A 17,734-nucleotide genomic window follows, 5' to 3' on the forward strand; every position below is an offset into this window, starting at 1 on the left:
GCTTTATTTTGGCAGCTGCTCTGACTGGAAACTTTCTAGTTTTTAAAATTATTGATGTAGTTGGACGGATCCCATAATGATCTTTATATGTTGAGATAAGCCCATCAGTCGACTAAAGGTTGAGCTGATGGTTCACTTTACTGTAAATGATCACATTGATGGTCTCACAGTTCAAATGCAGAAATGCACCAGCCTCTGAATTTGGGTGATAGGTTTTTACACAGTGATAGTCACACTCAGGCTGATCGGTTGACTAGTCAGAATCAAAATATTACCTGTTGCTTCCAAAAAGAAAAATGGAAAGTGAAAATCTATTCCACTTTCTCTCTACAGTGAGATTTTTCCTTACCTGGTGGTGGTGATTGGCCTGGAGAACGTCTTAGTCCTCACCAAGTCTGTGGTGTCCACCCCTGTTGACCTTGAGGTCAAACTACGAATTGCTCAGGGTGAGGTCAGAGTGTGTGTTGAGTGTGTGTGTGTGCCTGTTCGTTCGGAAATAAATCAAATAGCTACTCTGCTGTCTCTTTTTAGGCTCTGAATAAATTTTCTTAAATGTTGTTTTGTGTTTCTACAGGCCTTAGTAATGAGAGCTGGTCTATCATGAAGAACATGGCCACTGAGCTGTGCATCATCCTCATTGGATATTTCACTCTGGTGCCAGCAATCCAGGTAACAGAACAATCGTTGAATTCTTGCATCGGGAGAAAAAAGATACTATGAGAATATGAAACAAAACACGTCTTTTGAGATATTGTGTGTTATATATTTTCAAGTCGTGACAAAACTATTCCAGCTATGAACAGTCTCTCGTTCAGATTTAGCATGTACAGTTAGCAGCTAGCTACAGTATTTCTTTAATTTGAAGATGCAAACCACAGGCATTGCAAAAATAAGCTGATGGTACTTCCACATCATTAAGCCAAAGGCTTGTTATAGTGACAAAAACTACCATCCTGTTAGTCTGTACGGTGCTCTGATGTCTCCATTGGTTTCTGTATGTTGTAGGAGTTTTGTCTGTTTGCTGTTGTGGGGCTGGTGTCTGACTTCTTCCTGCAGATGTTCTTCTTCACCACAGTCCTATCTATAGACATCCGCCGCATGGAGGTGAGAATTCTCAGCACACTGACTCGTAGATGCACCCTCTGCATTTGTAGTCTCATTTCAGTGAGGATAACATACAGGTCTCAGATTGTTTTGTTAGAATTACATACAGGGTAAACTTTGAAAACCACAGCTTGCTATTTGACAACTCTTATGACTAATTCATCTGTTTTATTGGTAACAGGAATATTCTGTTTAGTATAACTTTACTGTGGAGGTGTAGATGGTCTGTTGGACAGACTAGAACACCAAGTGGATACATGGCAGTTATTCAGTCAGTCTTATATGAACTCTTGAACACACTGTGGGGATAAAGGCCAAAGTCAGAAATGCAAACACAAAGATAACATGAAAACCACTGACTGAGGCTGACACATGCAGCCTCTACCTTACTTGCAAACGTATACAGGTCATATACTGTACAGCAGGTCAGCTGGCAGTCACAGGCCCACATACCTTTACTATATAGGTTTCAGATTACTGTTTTAACTCTTACTGTTGCATCATTTCCTGTCACTCACTTTGGCTCGTCTTTAGTTCAGTGTGAATAAAATGAAAATGATCATTAGTTACAAAACATGCTTATCTTGGTTTTTATGGTAAATACGGTTCTATATTAAAGTGCAGCTGATGACTGTTTTTTAATTACTAATTAATGTTATACTTCTCTGTAATGCTATATATGCTATACAATGCCTTGTCAGAATAAGTGTTTAAACCAGCTCATTCCACACCAGCTGGCTGACTTGAACCGCCGTCTGCCAGCGGAAGCAGGGATGCCGCCGCCCAAGCCAGGCCCACTGCGTCCACGTGAGGTCCCCCCACCGCCAAGACCCTCCCCCCACACAATCACCCTACAGACTCCAGCTTTTAGGAACCTGAGGCTTCCCAAGAGGCTGCGTGTTGTATATTTCCTGGCCCGCACACGCCTCGCTCAGCGCATAATCATGGTGAGATGCACATATGGTTGCAGACAAGATGAGTAAATGAATGTCATGTACTGAGCTTCTTTGGTATTTGGTGACATTTCTCTGCTGGATATGGGATATTGTGAGAGTGCATGGTAATTGACTTTTTTCTGACTGGCATTAAAAGAGACATTGGTCAGTATATAACGTCTGTACGACTGGAAGGAAATGATCTAAAGATGAAAAACTGCTATAGTATATCTTGGATATAATGTGTGAATGAGCAAAATAACTCAATTAGAATAATCAGGTAATACACTTTAATTAAATAGTAATTAGAATTCATTGACTTTTTTCCCAGGCTGGCACAGTGATCTGGATTGGCATCCTCGTCTATACCGACCCCGCTGGAATCCGCACCTACCTGGCTGCCCAGGTGTCTGAACAAAGCCCCCTGGGAGATCCTGGAGGAGGCGGTCTCCCCCCTCACCTGGCTGTGGCCCCCGTCTTTCGTGGTGCAGATCCTACAAGCACCCTCAGCATCCACCCTGCACCAGATCCAACTCCTTTACCTGAGAACCAGTCACAGGGCCACCATGGCTCTGCCAAAGCAGGGCCCCTTCCCCATGTCCCGCCTGCTGTGCCTCAGATCACCTGGGGGGCGGAGGACGAAGAGGGCTGGAGGAGGCTTTCTTTCAGGCACTGGCCATCGCTGTTCAGCTACTACAACATCACTTTAGCCAAAAGGTGAGTGGTGGTCATCGCTTAGTGTGAAGGATAAGGCTTCAGAAAGTTCTTTTTCATAGTTTTATAGACATCTTAAGGAAAATTAAACAGACTAATGGGCAGATGGCATTATCTGTCCACTTAAAGTTAAATGTGCAGCCCAATCAAGAGCGTAGAAAGTGAAGTGGTCTGTATACTTTATGAAATGAAATAGTGTTTTGGCCAGTTTTAGATTATGCATGGAACCTCCTTGTCAGGTTTTGTTTTAATGTCTTTGTTATTGTCTGTCAATGTTCAGGTACATCAGCATCTTACCCGTCATTCCCGTTACTGTTCACCTGAGCCCCCAGGAGGCCATCGAGACCCGTCACCCTCAGGACACGAGACATCCCCCACCACCACCCATCCCTAAAGTCTCTGCAGATCTACAGACAGACCTCACTCTCTATAAGTTAGTACAATACACAAGCACACCACGTTTATTTTAGCTACAGCAGTTTCCACTCAATCTTTTGTGCACAACTGAAAATGGACATCTTCAGTATGGTCTGTTTGGGGATAGTGTGTGTGTGTGTCCGTGTGTGTGTGTCTTCAGCAATAGTCAAAATTGGAACTTTTAAGGCTATTTGGGGAAACAATTACAGGACGTAATAATCACTAACCTCTGCTGGCTGGTTGAAGAATTTGGTATATGCTGACTGAAGATGATGCCTCCTACTTGGACCATTGCAGCAATGGAAATGAATTTGTTGCCTAAATGACTTTTCACTTTTGGTTGGCATTATAACAGCTGACATTTGGTTTGTTAAGTCCTGTCTTTGTCAGCCTCAGATTCAGGAGTGGAGCATTCACTGAGCTTGATGTGCTCTGTTGTGTAAGAGTGAATTCTTTGTTTCATCTTTGAACAGTAGATATGTCGGTTATCAGCTGAAGTTGGGTCACAGCGGGAAGTGGCAGCTGAGTTGATGACCTATTTAGATGACCCTGAGACAGAGAGAAGGCCGGAGTAATAAACGTGCCTCATAGCCACACTCAGAGCAGGTTGCAACACAGATGCCCTCCAGATGCTGCCTCTTGGATTAGGGGTTGGAAACATTGTGCTGCTGGATGATATTGTATCAGAACTCATCTATTTCTTTGTGATGACATTTTCTCAAATATGAAACAAACTAGTCATTTTGTATGGCCTGAAATCATTCTTAATGACTGAAAAATATAAATATATAAGCAATTACTTATATGTGATTACTTTAGATTCTGCCAAACATTATATTCCTGTACAGTTACAGTTAGTTCTGCTGGAGGTTTTGTTCTATTAGAGGGAGTTTTTCCTCTCCACTGTCACCAGGTGCTGCTCATAAGGGATTTGTTGGGTCAGTTTCCAAATAAACTGAATTGAATTGAATTGAATTGAATGCACTAAAACTGTAAAACAGAAAGGCCCTATGAATGTAAATATTAGAGCAAGCACTTTAAATACAGCCCTTTATAGCTGACATTTGTGACTCATTGTTTCTACATCAAATAACAGATATTTATGTCAAAGAGCTGAGTGCTCAGGAAGATTTGACAAAAACATAAAGAATACAAATTTGGTGGGTGGTCAGTTTATTGGATAATAATAATTTTGGTATTATCAGCCAAAAACCAAATTCAAATAGATAGAAAAGTACATTTTTGATCCAAATATTTGAGGCTATGATTTGAATCTGGATCTTTTTTCTTTTTCTTTTTTTTAACTACATAGTCTGATGAATGCAATCAAAGCCTTCCCCCACTGTAGAGGGTTTTGTGTTAAAAGGTGATTTTTAATTAGCAGAGCAGCAGGCAGGGTTTTCATGCAGCCGAGGTCACAGTCCTCTGGGAGATTTTATCGTCACAGTTGTGCCACATTCCTCAGCAGATACTAGAGCAGGCAGACTTGCTCTCTTGCTTTTGCAAGGTAGATAGTTCATCACATTGGAGATAAGTTTGCATGTTTGAGCATGTGAATTGATGTAGGCTGTAAAACTTACAGTATGAATTATTTGTTTATAAGGTCTATTGTCCATCATAAAACACTTGGAATGATTGATTGGTTTCAGTGGGTTTATAATGGTGACCAGTTGGAAGGAGATGTGACAGTGGGTACAGTCCTGTGTTTCATGTCCGATCTGAGCTCAGGCTGGTTCCTTTCATTTTGTATTTTATTATTAAATGCACTGTGTTACAGTCAAATGGCCACTAAGGCTGGACTGGACAACTTAGCCATATGAATGTAATAGTACATGTTCATTTTGATGCTGGAGAAAAGACAGTATGTATAACAGTATAACACTGTCTTTGTCCCTGTTCCATCCAGGGTAGCAGCTCTGGGACTGGCAGCTGGTGTCCTGCTGGTTCTGCTGCTCTTCTGTCTCTACCGGGTTCTCTGCCCACGGAACTACGGACAGAACGGCGTCGCTCATGGGCGCCGGCGCCGAGGTGACCTCCCCTGTGACGATTACGGTTACTCACCTCCTGTCAGTGAGATCTCACCTCTGCTGCTGAGGGGACACAGTATGGTGAGAGTGGACATCCATGCAGACACTGTAGTAGGACGACAGGGACAGTTGGGAAGAACTACAAAAACAACAGCAGTTCACTGTGCCATAATCTCTTCCTGTCTTCCAGGACATCGAGTGTCTGGCGAGTGACGGGATGCTGCTGGCTAGCTGTTGCCTGGCGGGACAGATCCGGGTTTGGGATGCCCAGACCGGGGACTGTCTGACCGTCATCCCAAACCACGGGTGAGTTAATCACAATAAACTTTTAACTCAAGTGATTTGCAGTACTGTTGACAAATCTCTGTTGTGTTACTGTTGACACAAGCAAATAGTAATTCCAGTTAATTCCTCTTGTTGTTATTATTTTTGTATTTTTCAAAACTACAAACTCATATTCTCTGTTTCAGAGTGAGACGGAGCAGCAGCAGTGGCTGCTGGGAGCAGCGAGACGGCTGGGACACCATGAGCGCAGCCGCAGAGCCGGAGGGTTTAGGCTCTGAAGGTCGTGACCGTTCATTCAGTGGGGACGGCCTATCGGAAGACGAGGGCTACCCGCTGAGACGTCGCACCGCACCTGCTCGGCCGAGTCTGTTCACCGATCAGCCTGATCTCACCCCGCTCATCGACACCAACTTCACCTCCCAGCCCCCCTCCCACCTCTCCAGCCCACCCAGAGGAGGCTTTGACTTTGGAGGTCTGGTGGAGCGTGCCTACATGGAGCATGAGCCCCCCTCACCTTCCTCCTATCACTCTCCTTCCTCCACCTCCTCCTCACCGCCCTCAGGAGCTCAGCTCCAGAGGAGACCCAGCCTCGGAGATGCCGCTGCTCCCTTAACCCAAGAGAGGCCCCCCACCGCAGGGACACAGACAACAGCAGACTGGGAAAGCTCCGTGTGGTCCATGGAGCTGAGAGGAAATCTAATAGCTGCTGGGAGGAGCAGCGGTAGGCTGGAGGTGTGTATGATGTTTTTATTCTTGATTTGTATAAAAGATTCACTGTGTATTTATACAGATTTAATATTTTACTTCAGACATTCAGTGAAAGCTTTTATTATTGGCAGTATCACAATATTTTGGTTTAGCACTAGGAAATAATACTGAAATGTCTTGTGTCATTCAAATTAATCAGAGCTTCACGTGATGAGAATGTGAATGAATATAGAGTTTGTGCTCCTGTGGTTACAGCTGTGGGATGCAGTGGAAGGGTCACTGCGCTGCAGCAATGAGGACGGTGTCACTGGAATCACAGCTCTGGCGTTCCTCAACAACAGGTTAAACACACACACACACACACACACACACAGAAAACCAATGCTTCATCATGCTGCTCAGACATCCACTTGTTTTGTTCAGGTCAAATAAAATGATTTACTCTGATTATTGAGTAAATAAATAAATATATGATATCTGATATATGACATATCTGATAAATATATGAAAAGCTGTTTGAACATAAGGTTTACATGAGATCTGTACTGTGAAGTAATAATTGTCTCTAAGACAAACCTGACCATACTTTATCCCTAGACTCCATGTTTGTCCTCTTCCTCCTCAGAATCGTGGCGGCTCGGCTGAATGGGTCGTTAGATTTCTTCACTGTTGAGATAAACAAACCTCTGGGGCTGCTGCAGTATAGAGGTGAGCCAGCATTTAAAACCTTCAGGCTTCAACTCCCACACATTCATCACACTGTTAATTTCAGTGAAGCAAAGATGAACTGGGCATGAATGTTCCTGATATTCGACGTTCCGCTCCTCCTGCAGGCGCCCCGGGGCGGAGCAGCATGCCACCCTCTCCCTGTTACAGCAGCGAGGACGTGATCAGCTGCCAGCTCACCCGCTCGGTACAGTGCGCTCACCAGAAACCAATCACGGTGCTGCGAGCGGCCGCCGGGAGGGTTGTCACCGGCAGCCAGGACCACACTGTCCGGGTAACAAACTGAACACTGACATGACAGATGCTTTTGTCCAGAAGAAGAAGAAGAAAAATTGTTAGCAAGGATTCAAGAGTCAGAGCTGACTATGAGTCTTCATTCTGTTTTTCAGGTTTATCGCCTGGAGGACTCTTGCTGCCTCTTCACCCTGCAGGGTCACTCTGGAGGGATCACAGCCATCTACATAGACCAGGTCAGTAATGAAGCTTCCTCCAATGCTATTCTATTTTCACTGTTCACGTCTGTTTTTTGCAGCATCAAAACTTCATACACACATAGAAGATTGATGAGTATTAAGACTTGATTGTTTGTAGTTAATTCATGATCAGCCAGCATAAAGCTGTTTATTGTTTATTGAGGTAGATCATCTTTGTCGCTGATAAATATGATACTGGTTGGAGGTTACAGTGACATTTCTACAGTACATGAAGATTTTATAGCTAAGGAGCAGAAATGTGTTGACATCATATTATTGACATCAGTAAAATGAACTGTCATCTAAACGTCAGATCTTTGTGGGTAAATTTGATGTAAACCCATGTTTCCTTTGCTCCAATCAGACGATGGTTCTGGCGAGTGGTGGACAGGATGGCGCCATCTGCTTGTGGGATGTGCTGACGGGCAGCCGGGTCAGCCACGTTTATGGCCATCGAGGTGACGTCACCTCGCTGGTCTGCACCACCTCTTGTGTCATCAGCTCGGGACTGGATGACCTTATCTGCATCTGGGACCGCAGCACCGGGATCAAGCTGTACTCCATACAGCAGGTAACTGCATCTGTGTCTGCTTCTTTCTTACCTGTAAATCACCACTCCCATTTTTTTTTTAACTTCTTATACTTCAAATCAAATCAAATCAAATCAAATGAAAGTTATATATAGTTGTAATTAACTGTAACTGCACATTATTATACCACAGCAAGAACGAACCTAAGATTAGAGACAGGTTGAAAACATAGAGCACTACAGGAGACTTTAGTCTTATTGCCTACATTAGTTGAAACTGAATATTTTGGGGTTTATTGTTTGATTTTTTTTCAGTTTATAGGTTAAAAAATAATTGTATTACAGTTTTATATTTTGTACCATAGACATTTTATTTTTACTTTCTCTTCTCACCAGGAGGTGGGCTGCGGTGCCAGCCTAGGAGTGATCTCTGATTCTCTTCTGGTGACGGGGGGTCAGGGCTGTGTCTCCTTCTGGGACCTGAACTTTGGTGATCTGCTACAGACAGTCTACCTGGGTCAGAACAGCGACGGCCAGGGCATCCGCCAGCTGCTGGTGCTCGACAACGCCGCCATTGTCTGCGACTTTGGCAGCGAGCTCAGTCTGGTGTACGTTCCCTCAGTGCTGGAGAAACTAGACTGAGAAGGATCGATGGCAGCAAAACACTCAGAGCTTCCTCTTCTTCTGCGGTTTTTGCTTTGTGGTGCTGTGACACCAGGAGCAGGCGTGGTCATTAGACTGGTTTCTAGGGGCATACAAGGCTCTTTTTTCATAGTGACGTGCTGGAAGTGCAGCCCTGGAGAAAGACTCATTGTGCAACCTGCTGCATTTTATTAGAGGAGGGTGAAATTATGAGGGTCATGAGGTTCGTTCGAGAAAAGCTGGATGATTTTCAGTGACGTGGTCGACCAGCTTGTGCTTTCTGTGTGCACGTGTGTTTGTTTTGTTGCTCTGCCCTCCATGCTGCTGATACGGGTGGGGCTTCACCTTGACCCCACCCGCAGACGAAGACTGTATTTTTCGATATTCCCGCTGCCTCGATCGCTCCACGGCGACACGCAGCCACGGCGAGCTCAGCGGGTTTACCTGCTGAGACGAGCTGAGCAGTAAGATATGTGGATGTGTTTGAGCGTGTGAGTGTTGGAGACTGAATGAATCACGACTCTTTTTATGGCAAAACACTGCTGAGAAAAATCTTTGTGTGTGCGTGTGAGGGAGAAGTGATGATTACTGTACAGGGGCTGTTTTTATATGTATAGATCTATTATTTATTAGCAATACAGTTTTTAACAGTTTGTTTATAAATGGCTAACCCCAGCTCTTAAACCAGAATATAATAATGTGGAAACTGGTGAATATTGGTTTGGCAGGGTTGAGGTGTTGGTGATCGAGTGATTACTTGTCATATTGAACTGGAAACACTGATGGTTTTGGTGTTGTGAGGTGGGCGCTGTAGGGGGAAGAGGATCCTGCTGTTATACCAGTTCTTGGGTTTACGCTCTATGAGGGGCCCCTTTATGCTTCATCAGGCTACCTCCATTTTCCAAACTGCTTGAACTTTGGAGGACAACACTGACGTTGTCCCACACAGGCTGCCATTGGCCGACGTCATGTTTACATTGGCTACCACCATTTTTGTAAATTGTGCCCTGTAGAGACTTTGTTAATCACTGTTCACTACAACTGCTTTCAAATTTAAACACAAATGAGGTTTTTTTAAAAAAACGCAGACGTTTCACCTCATTTGTAGTCACTGCCATGTTGTTGATGCAAACTTCAGTAGTTTGTGTTAAAACCTGCCTCTTCCTGCAGCCAGTCAGTGACAATGTGAAGAAAGGCAACAAACAGATAAAGAGACGGTTAATACAGCAAATGTACGTTGCACCTGTTCAAACAGTTTGGAGCAATGTGGTTCCTTCTTGTTTCCACATTTTGTTAGACAGTTTTAAATGTGTCACATTTGCCAAATGAAGTAACGGATTTGATTAGAGATCCAAACGGTTTTAATACTCAGTTTGTCATTATGAGGCAGAAACTCCAAACCTGTGCTGGTTCTGGTTGTCAAAGGTAAGAGTTTCTGTTCTCTATACTATACTACAGTCGTTTTGGACTGTGGGTCACACACAGACAGTAGATAATATATTAGAGCTCTACTAAATTGTGACAAAAACAATTAGAGCAGTGTAAAAAAGCAGAGTAGTAAAGAGACAATCACTGCTGTGGTCTCTGCTGCAGTTTCACATTTACTACTCTGCTCTAATTGTTTTTGTCACAATGTGTGTTTCACACTAAACACAGAGGTTCAAATATAAAGAAAACTCACAAGTTGCTGAGCAAAATTCTGTTTCTAATGTCCAAAAACAAAGATTTCAGTCAAAGATCTTTATCAGGAGCAGATGCTTCCCACAGATTGATATTATGTAAATCAGGACAAAATAAGCAACAGGCGCTCACCTGTATTCACCAATCAGAAGGCAAGAAATGTATGTTGCTTACTGTCATTGTTTTGAGTTGCCAGTTTATTAGGTACACCAAGCAAAAACTCAGTCTGGTCCTGCAGTAAAGTCTCCTTCATGCTCACAGGGTGTCAGAACTGGACTTTGTGCTGCTGACAGGTTGCATTGCATTTCACAGAGAGCTGCTTCTGTTATTTAGCCGAACCTGGTTTAGATAAATGAGGTGGGCAGAATAATAGAAACACCTGTCAGTGCAACACAACACAAACTCCAGCCTCCAGTTCTGAAACAGTGTGAACACAAACTGAACATTGTGGGATCAGACTGACTCAGCTTGTGGAAACGTTTTGTCGTTAAAGGTCCATGACTGATGAGAACGTTGCTCAGCAACTGTGAGGAAAATACGGCGAGAGAAAAGAAAGAAACGACAGATTCAACGTTGACGATATAAATTACTTAAAGCTCAGTGGGAAGAGACAACAGGGACACTGGCATCAGTTAGAGTTAAGAGTTAAATTCCATATTTAATTCAACGAAATAATTGAATTAATTGGCTTTTTGTATTGGTTAAGCTACAGAATTTAACATTTTGATCCGAGTCATAACTTCAAGTATCTGGACATTGTTTTAGTCATGGCCTGACCTTCACCCTTTGTCTCGGTAGATTCTGGAGCGAATGTTTTTCTTCCAGGTTAAAGACGTTTCCCTCTCGGACACCAACAAACAACAACATGTAGAATGTATTTCCTCCAACTTCACTGTGTCTACCGCCTGGTCCGCTATAACAACCAGTGACTATCCTTTCCAGTATCACATCACAACTCTAATTCAGTGCACAGCTAACCCTCTGACACATATGCTCACACACGCTTGGCACTTTGCAAAACAACAGCTTAGGGATTGTGGACATAACTAGACTTACAAACCAAGTTTACGTCTGTAGCATTAGTACTCATGCAAACTGCAGCCATGTCCAGGTTACGGGTCTGGGTTCAGTGGGATGCAGCAACCAAATAGTTCCCACGCTGCATAAAACAAAGCTTTGACCTTGAGTGTCAGTATTTACTTTTGTACTTCAGCCTTTAGAGAAGCTGTGGAGTCTGCATCCCACACAAACCAGACTCTGTGACCTCCTCAGCGATGTAACTATTAATTTATTAGCTTTGTGTTTTCCGTTATGATAGGAAAACTTTTTGTAGCCTTTTTTAAAAACCGTTTTCCAGCAATGTGAATTGACATTATGGGAAATATGATTACTTGCTTTCTAGTGCAGAGTTAATGCTGCTGGATGAGAAGTTCAATACCACTCTGTCTAACATTCAAACTTGCAGTTAAACAGCTGCCTTACATTTTACCTTTGTCTACACAGCAGGTGTGTCAGCCATGTTTTTATGAAGTATTCAATTACTCATTAAGGAATGCTTGGAGACCTAGTACCTGTAAACTATCTCATTCTTACCAGTATTAATTCTGGCACCAAGTTTAGTCTTTAAAATATGTTTATAGATCTTAGTTAAAATTTCTCATTTGTTAGTTTTTGTCTAGTTTTAAAGTCTTTAGTCATTTGAGCCATTTGATATTCCAGCTGCACACACTAAGCCTTTACAAGGCAAAGACAAAGGCTAAACTGCACTGATTAACTGAAGCTTGTTAACTATAAATGTGACCACATGATGTTTTATGGGGGTTTATGTGCTGGACTATTTCTGGGCTCCAAAAACTTACTGGCACAGAAACACATCAGCACACAGCCCCACAATAACAGGGCGAATAGTCGTTTTTAACACCTCATTGTACTGATTAAACATGTGATGTACAGTGGATGTGAGGTTACAGCCAGTGTACGTCACCTCACAGCCTCAGAGTGGTCTCAGTCTGGTCATCCTGCAGACTCTGCCAGAAAGCATCTAAGCATGTTTCCCACAACAGGAGAGAAGATTGGGGTGGCAGTTTCTACTGAGTCTTAGCTTTGTATGAATGTTTTGGTTCATCACATATGGACTAGGCCTTGTAACAATTCATATCCAGTTGTTCCTAAGTAGTAAGTGGGTCTGCCCAGCTCAGCTACAAACATACCTTTTTATCCTGTCGCTTATGTTCATGCGGCTGTCACTCTACCATATCAACAGAAAAAGGAACAATTCGTGTGGCTGCATCTTCACAGTAACTGCAGGAATCAGACATTTAACATGTGGTCCACATCTGATTCCCCACCTGTACGAGGAGAAATCAGATTTCATGTCATTTTTTTAACACTTTTGAGAGCTGTCAGGAAAATCAGAGCTGTGGCAAATAACTGAAACAACCATAACATGCCTGGGTCTATTCCTTTCCCCCTCCAGCCTCCTCCCCTTCTTTGGCAGGCTATGAGTTATGCAGGCTGTCATAGTGGAGGTAACTTATTTACTGTTTTGTAACAGCACAAGACTTTGTACTAATTTTCAAATAAAGAGGCTTTGATGCCACAAAACTTTTCTGTCTACTGGATTTATTTAGTTTTTTACAATGAAAGATTAGTGATTTGTTTCCAGAAGGAATAGTCTAATTTCAATCAAGATATCTACAGTGTTACAGACAAAGAAAAATAATCAACTTGTTAGGTCGTGCTGAGCTGTACGCTGCTCTGTTACCGTCTCTGAGCTACAAGCACCCGGCTCCTCTGGCCTGCCTGTGACTCCATGCATTAGGACACATTATTCCAGACCGGCACAGAAGGGAGCAGCCAGACACCTTACTCACACCCTGGTGTTGCCTTCATGAGATGATGTTAATGGAGTGCATGCTGGGATTCCTTTGGGCCCAGATTTGGTGGTGGAAGTGCAGAGCAGGTCCCATCCATCACAGATACATAAGGAAAAGCAGCACAGAGCAACAGAAGGAATACAGACGAATGCATAGTGATCTGGTCCCAGACACCACCAGTGATGGAGGGAGAAAGAATTGTGTTTTAGATGTGACACCCGTGAATTTGTGGAAGTACACCCAAGTTCAAAGCTGAACCCCTACCGTCTGCCACCAGGCACATCTTGGTACTCAACACTGCTAAAGTGTCTCCATCACTCCCAGGATTCAGTTTTTTTTCCCCAAAAGCAGGATTAGAAAGAGCTCCAGGCCTCTGCTGACACCTGGTGGTCGATTGAGAGAAAGGCAGCGATCTGTGGACTCCTCTCAGCGCTTGTTGAGGCTCCAGAGGGGATCCAAGCTGCTGAGTGGGTCGTTTCCTTCGTTCCCCCGAGTCCCATGGAGACCCTGACCCTCCGCCGGCTGCAGGAAGCTCTGCTTGGTCACCCGCTGCTTCCCTCGGCCCCCTCCCTCCATGGAGAAGGCCTCTGGTGCCAGCGAGGCCAGCAGCTCCAGAGACGACGGAGCCGGAGCAAAGGAAGCAGGAGGTGGGCTTAAACTGGGTGCAGGTTCCGGGACTGGCTGGTGGTTGGCTGCTGGTGGACTGGGAGACGAGACAGCATCCAGGCCATTGGGTGGAGGTGGAGAATGGGTAGGGGAGGAGAGAGGTGGGCTAAAGGAGGAAGGGGTGTGGAGGTCCACAGGTGGACAAGGATCCTGGAGCAGCTGGATGTTGAGGTCAGGTAAGATGGTGCCAACCTGCTCCTCCAGGCCACATGAGGCCTCCATGGCTGGATCTGTGGCGCTGGGTGGTCGGATGCTGAGCTTGGCAATAGTTGCTTGGATGGAGCTGATGGGCATGTCACCGCCAAGGACAAGGTCTTGCTGGGACTCCTGTCTCGAGTACGGCTGCAGAGTGAGGGCCAACACAGAAAACGTTCAGATCATAAAGGAACCTCAGCAAAATGTTCAAACTTAGAAAGAAACAGTTTACCAGACTGAAGCTACCACAGGCTGACTAAAGACTTATCTACAGAACTACAGCTCCACTTCAGACGTTCTTGTAAGGATTAGAAAAAAATGACCATTGAACTGGTTTTACTTGATTTTTGCCTCAATAATGACAATATACCAGCTAATAAATATCCAGACGTGACATTCACAGCATTGGAATTAGAGGTCGACCGATATGGGTTTTCTCTGCCGATATTTAGAAATCAGGGCAGCCAATGGCCAATATATGATGCCGATTTGTTTGGCCGATTTTAATTTTATATAATTGTATAAAAGTGCCCAGGAATAAAAAGTGTATTATTGTTATGTTTGTAGTATTTTTTGTCCTTGCTTTTTCTGCTCCCATGCTCAGCAACTTCTGGCAGATATTGCACTTGGCCTGATGTTGGCTGAGTGAAATGCTGCCATACTGGGTTCAATTTCTTTTCAGCCATCAGACTATAATTATAAAAATTAAAAAACCCAAAAAATAAATACAAGATTTGTCATTTTAAACTCACATTTTCTATAATTACATTATTCCATGCACATCACAATCCTAATATGTTTTGGGTAAAAACAGGACTGATTTATTGCAGAGTACCTGTCATGATCCTTATGTTTGTTGACAGGCCCTGCTATGATTCAAAGGGCCACAGTCTCAGAATATGCGTAAACAAATATGTGCAACAAGTCATTTGCATGTGAAAGTAGAAACGCGCAGTTCAGACAAGACTTCAGGCTAAAACGTGCACATTAACTCTCCTGATTAGTGGCACCATGGGCCTTGGTGGGAGCGTCGTGCCCGTGTTGCGTGTGTCGGACGCACACACACATTTATTGAGGAACGTTATCCTGCGTGTTTTAACGAGAATATTCGTCTGAATTTCACGCGTTTCTACTTTCACATTTGTTGCACACATGACGGTCAGCGTCACTTCTAACACGCTACAATGTAATTAGGTTGTCCCCTGCCATCATTAGCTGAAGCCTCGCTAACAATAAGACCAGACAGCCGCTCTCCAAACGTAGCTTCATATTCAACCAATGAAATGTATAAGGCTAAACTAAAAACGAAAGATAAGTGCTTTCTTACCGTTTTTGGACGTGGTGACAACCTGCTTGTCGCAACACGTCTTCACGTGTTCCACAACAACGCTTAGCTGGTCGCAGATGTGCCTGCCTATAAATCGGCCTAACGTGCAGTGAAATGGGCCGATGCCGATTAATTAGAATGTGCAAAAAAACGGCCGATTAATCGGCTCGGCCGATAGATCGGTCGACCTCTAATTGGATCTAAATGTTTCTACAGTACGATTTCATTTCAGTTTTCAAAATAAAGGTCAGTGACTCCTGCCAGGTGCACACAAATGTTAGATCAGAGAGTCGAACCTTTACGGCTGCAGAGTTGGTGTTCTTGCTGCAGGTGGCGGTAGTGATGCCGTGACGCTGAAGGACCTGCTCGGCGTGCTTCAACACGGCCTCGTAGCAGAACTTCAGGTGGAGCTGAAAAACAGGACAGTGTTTCCATAAACCTTCTCGTTTTTGACAATATACTGAGGCTTAATCACAGCAGCTGTTTGACTTCTCTTTCAAAGCTCTAGCTTACACTAGGAAAGGTCTTCAGCCTCCCCCTGATCTATGTGCTCACTCCACCAGGGGTCTGGCAACCTCCTGGGCTCTTTTTTAATGGGGTCTCTATTCAGGAACTGTGTATGAAAAAGAACCTGAGTTCTTTGATTAGCATGCATGAGTGTCTGACCAGACCACCCTCCAGTGAGGAAAAGGTGAGCTTGTTTCAGCCTATTATACAGGGGGAGGGTCCCAGTCCCTCCTGACATAGTCGTCACTGGTGCCAGCTGGATACTAGGCTGGTGGAGTGGTATTGAAACTTCTGATGAGGTCACGCTGGAGGCGTTCCCATAGTGAGACACTCACTCATGCTAATCAGAGAACCAGGGTTAAGTTCAGTGTGGAGCTACACCACAATGCAGCCGCCTCATTAAAGCTGCTGATGGATAGTACAAGACTTTCTGAAGCACTGAAAAATGGTTCAGTCTTTCAAAGAGTCAACAATGGTGACATCTGCTGGTCAAACCTCAACATTACATTTCTGTACAATATTCAGGGCATGACATCATGAATAACAACATATAACTGTAAACAATAGCAGTTATATGACTGGCTGGTTAAGAAGGTTTATTAAATGTCTTTTACCATCTTACTATTATATTGATTTATGCTTATATCACTAAGGGTGGACAAAACAAGAGGAAAATAGTATCTAATATAATTCTACTCTTACCAAAAGCTTACAGCTGTAATGTGCCACCATCTGGTTCCACAATGTGAGAAACCTAACAAAGTTCAATCTATGACATAAATCAATGAACCTGAAACACAACTTCAGACTCGTGTGTGTCTCACCTTCTCCTGCAGCATGTTCTTCCTCTGCTGCCTCATTTTCTTCACCAGCAGTGGAAGATCCGGGATCCCGTTTCCCGCCTCCAGCTCCTGCAGAGCCGCGTACAGCAGACAGAAGACGCCGGTGCGTCCCACACCCGAGCTGAGACAGAACATCACAGGTTCATCAACCACAATTTTCTCACTGGAAAGTTACAGTGCAATGAACATCAACAAGAAAACCCTGCTGATGACTGTACTTTATATCTGCAGTGATCACAGTTACAGCACCAGTGAGCACCCAGTGTCCTGGCAACACTCAGCAGCCTGAAGGTCAATGCCATTTGTCTGCTGACCTGAGGGATTTGAACACACACTCACCTGCAATGCACCACAACAGGTGTGTGCAAGGGCCTCTGGTGGAGGTAGTGTCCATGAACCTCCTGGATGAATCGCAGCAGGCTGCTCTTGCTGTCGGGAAGACCCCTGATGTCAAATATGAAGAAATAATGAGCTGATTACAGTCATTTATGAATGTACAGAAACTAGTTTACACTTTGAGTAAAGACAGACTCCTTACAGCTCTGGCCAGGAGGTGAACTGGAGATGGACAACAGTCCGCTTCAGGCTTTGGTCACGGTACTGCAGGCTGATCATGCGCTCCACATGAGTCGACGTCACCTTCTGCGTGGTTAGGCTGAGTGTGATTGGTCCCTGAGAGAGCTGCTGGCCCCGCTCTGTTGGGAAGTAACGCAGAACTTTTCCCTGAGGGAGAAGAGACGACATGTTGAAAACCAGTGCCGACTTGTGCAGTGTGTGTCTGCAGCAGCTGTCAACAAACTATATGTGTTAAGATCAAGAACTTGCAGTAATTCTAAGCGTACTTACATGTAATGAATATAATTTTTGTTTTCATTTCACTGAAGCAGCAACACTGGTCTACAACCAAAATCCTACAGGAACATAATTAACCTCAATTCTGGGCCTGTTATGTAAAACTGTTGACTGGCTCTGGTGGGACAGATATGGCAGTGGACAGAAACTGTCTCTATTTGCTTTTTGTAGAAGTTTCTGAGAGGAAACATGAATCTCCCTTTAAGTTCATTTTCACATATAAATTCTA

At 44.0% G+C, this 17,734-nt stretch overlaps 2 protein-coding genes across 3 annotated transcripts in view; one reads left to right on the top strand and one right to left on the bottom strand.

Moving 5' to 3' along the window:
* scap (SREBF chaperone) overlaps nt 1-12,847 on the top strand; it is a 26,359-nt gene extending 13,512 nt beyond the window's left edge. Inside the window, exons 9-23 of the mRNA XM_026317598.1 lie at nt 334-446; nt 575-669; nt 1,006-1,104; nt 1,839-2,051; nt 2,371-2,756; nt 3,034-3,186; nt 5,077-5,278; nt 5,388-5,503; nt 5,668-6,214; nt 6,446-6,531; nt 6,816-6,898; nt 7,024-7,190; nt 7,306-7,386; nt 7,754-7,960; nt 8,315-12,847. Of these exons, the coding sequence (XP_026173383.1) occupies nt 334-446; nt 575-669; nt 1,006-1,104; nt 1,839-2,051; nt 2,371-2,756; nt 3,034-3,186; nt 5,077-5,278; nt 5,388-5,503; nt 5,668-6,214; nt 6,446-6,531; nt 6,816-6,898; nt 7,024-7,190; nt 7,306-7,386; nt 7,754-7,960; nt 8,315-8,560 (2,794 nt within the window). The 3' untranslated portion in view covers nt 8,561-12,847. The remainder of the gene's footprint in view (nt 1-333; nt 447-574; nt 670-1,005; nt 1,105-1,838; nt 2,052-2,370; nt 2,757-3,033; nt 3,187-5,076; nt 5,279-5,387; nt 5,504-5,667; nt 6,215-6,445; nt 6,532-6,815; nt 6,899-7,023; nt 7,191-7,305; nt 7,387-7,753; nt 7,961-8,314) is intronic.
* Nucleotides 12,459-17,734, bottom strand: part of ptpn23a (protein tyrosine phosphatase, non-receptor type 23, a) — a 17,896-nt gene continuing 12,620 nt past the window's right edge. For both annotated transcript variants that reach the window (XM_026317596.1, XM_026317597.1), the window contains 6 exons: nt 17,192-17,376; nt 16,993-17,097; nt 16,636-16,774; nt 15,601-15,714; nt 12,968-14,124; nt 12,459-12,588 (listed from right to left, as the gene is read on the bottom strand). In XM_026317596.1, coding sequence (XP_026173381.1) covers nt 13,543-14,124; nt 15,601-15,714; nt 16,636-16,774; nt 16,993-17,097; nt 17,192-17,376 — 1,125 coding nt within the window. In that variant the 3' untranslated portion in view covers nt 12,459-12,588; nt 12,968-13,542. The remainder of the gene's footprint in view (nt 12,589-12,967; nt 14,125-15,600; nt 15,715-16,635; nt 16,775-16,992; nt 17,098-17,191; nt 17,377-17,734) is intronic.

Source organism: Mastacembelus armatus, chromosome 16 (genome assembly GCF_900324485.2).
Source record: "Mastacembelus armatus chromosome 16, fMasArm1.2, whole genome shotgun sequence".
Classification (NCBI taxonomy): Eukaryota; Metazoa; Chordata; class Actinopteri; order Synbranchiformes; family Mastacembelidae; genus Mastacembelus; species Mastacembelus armatus.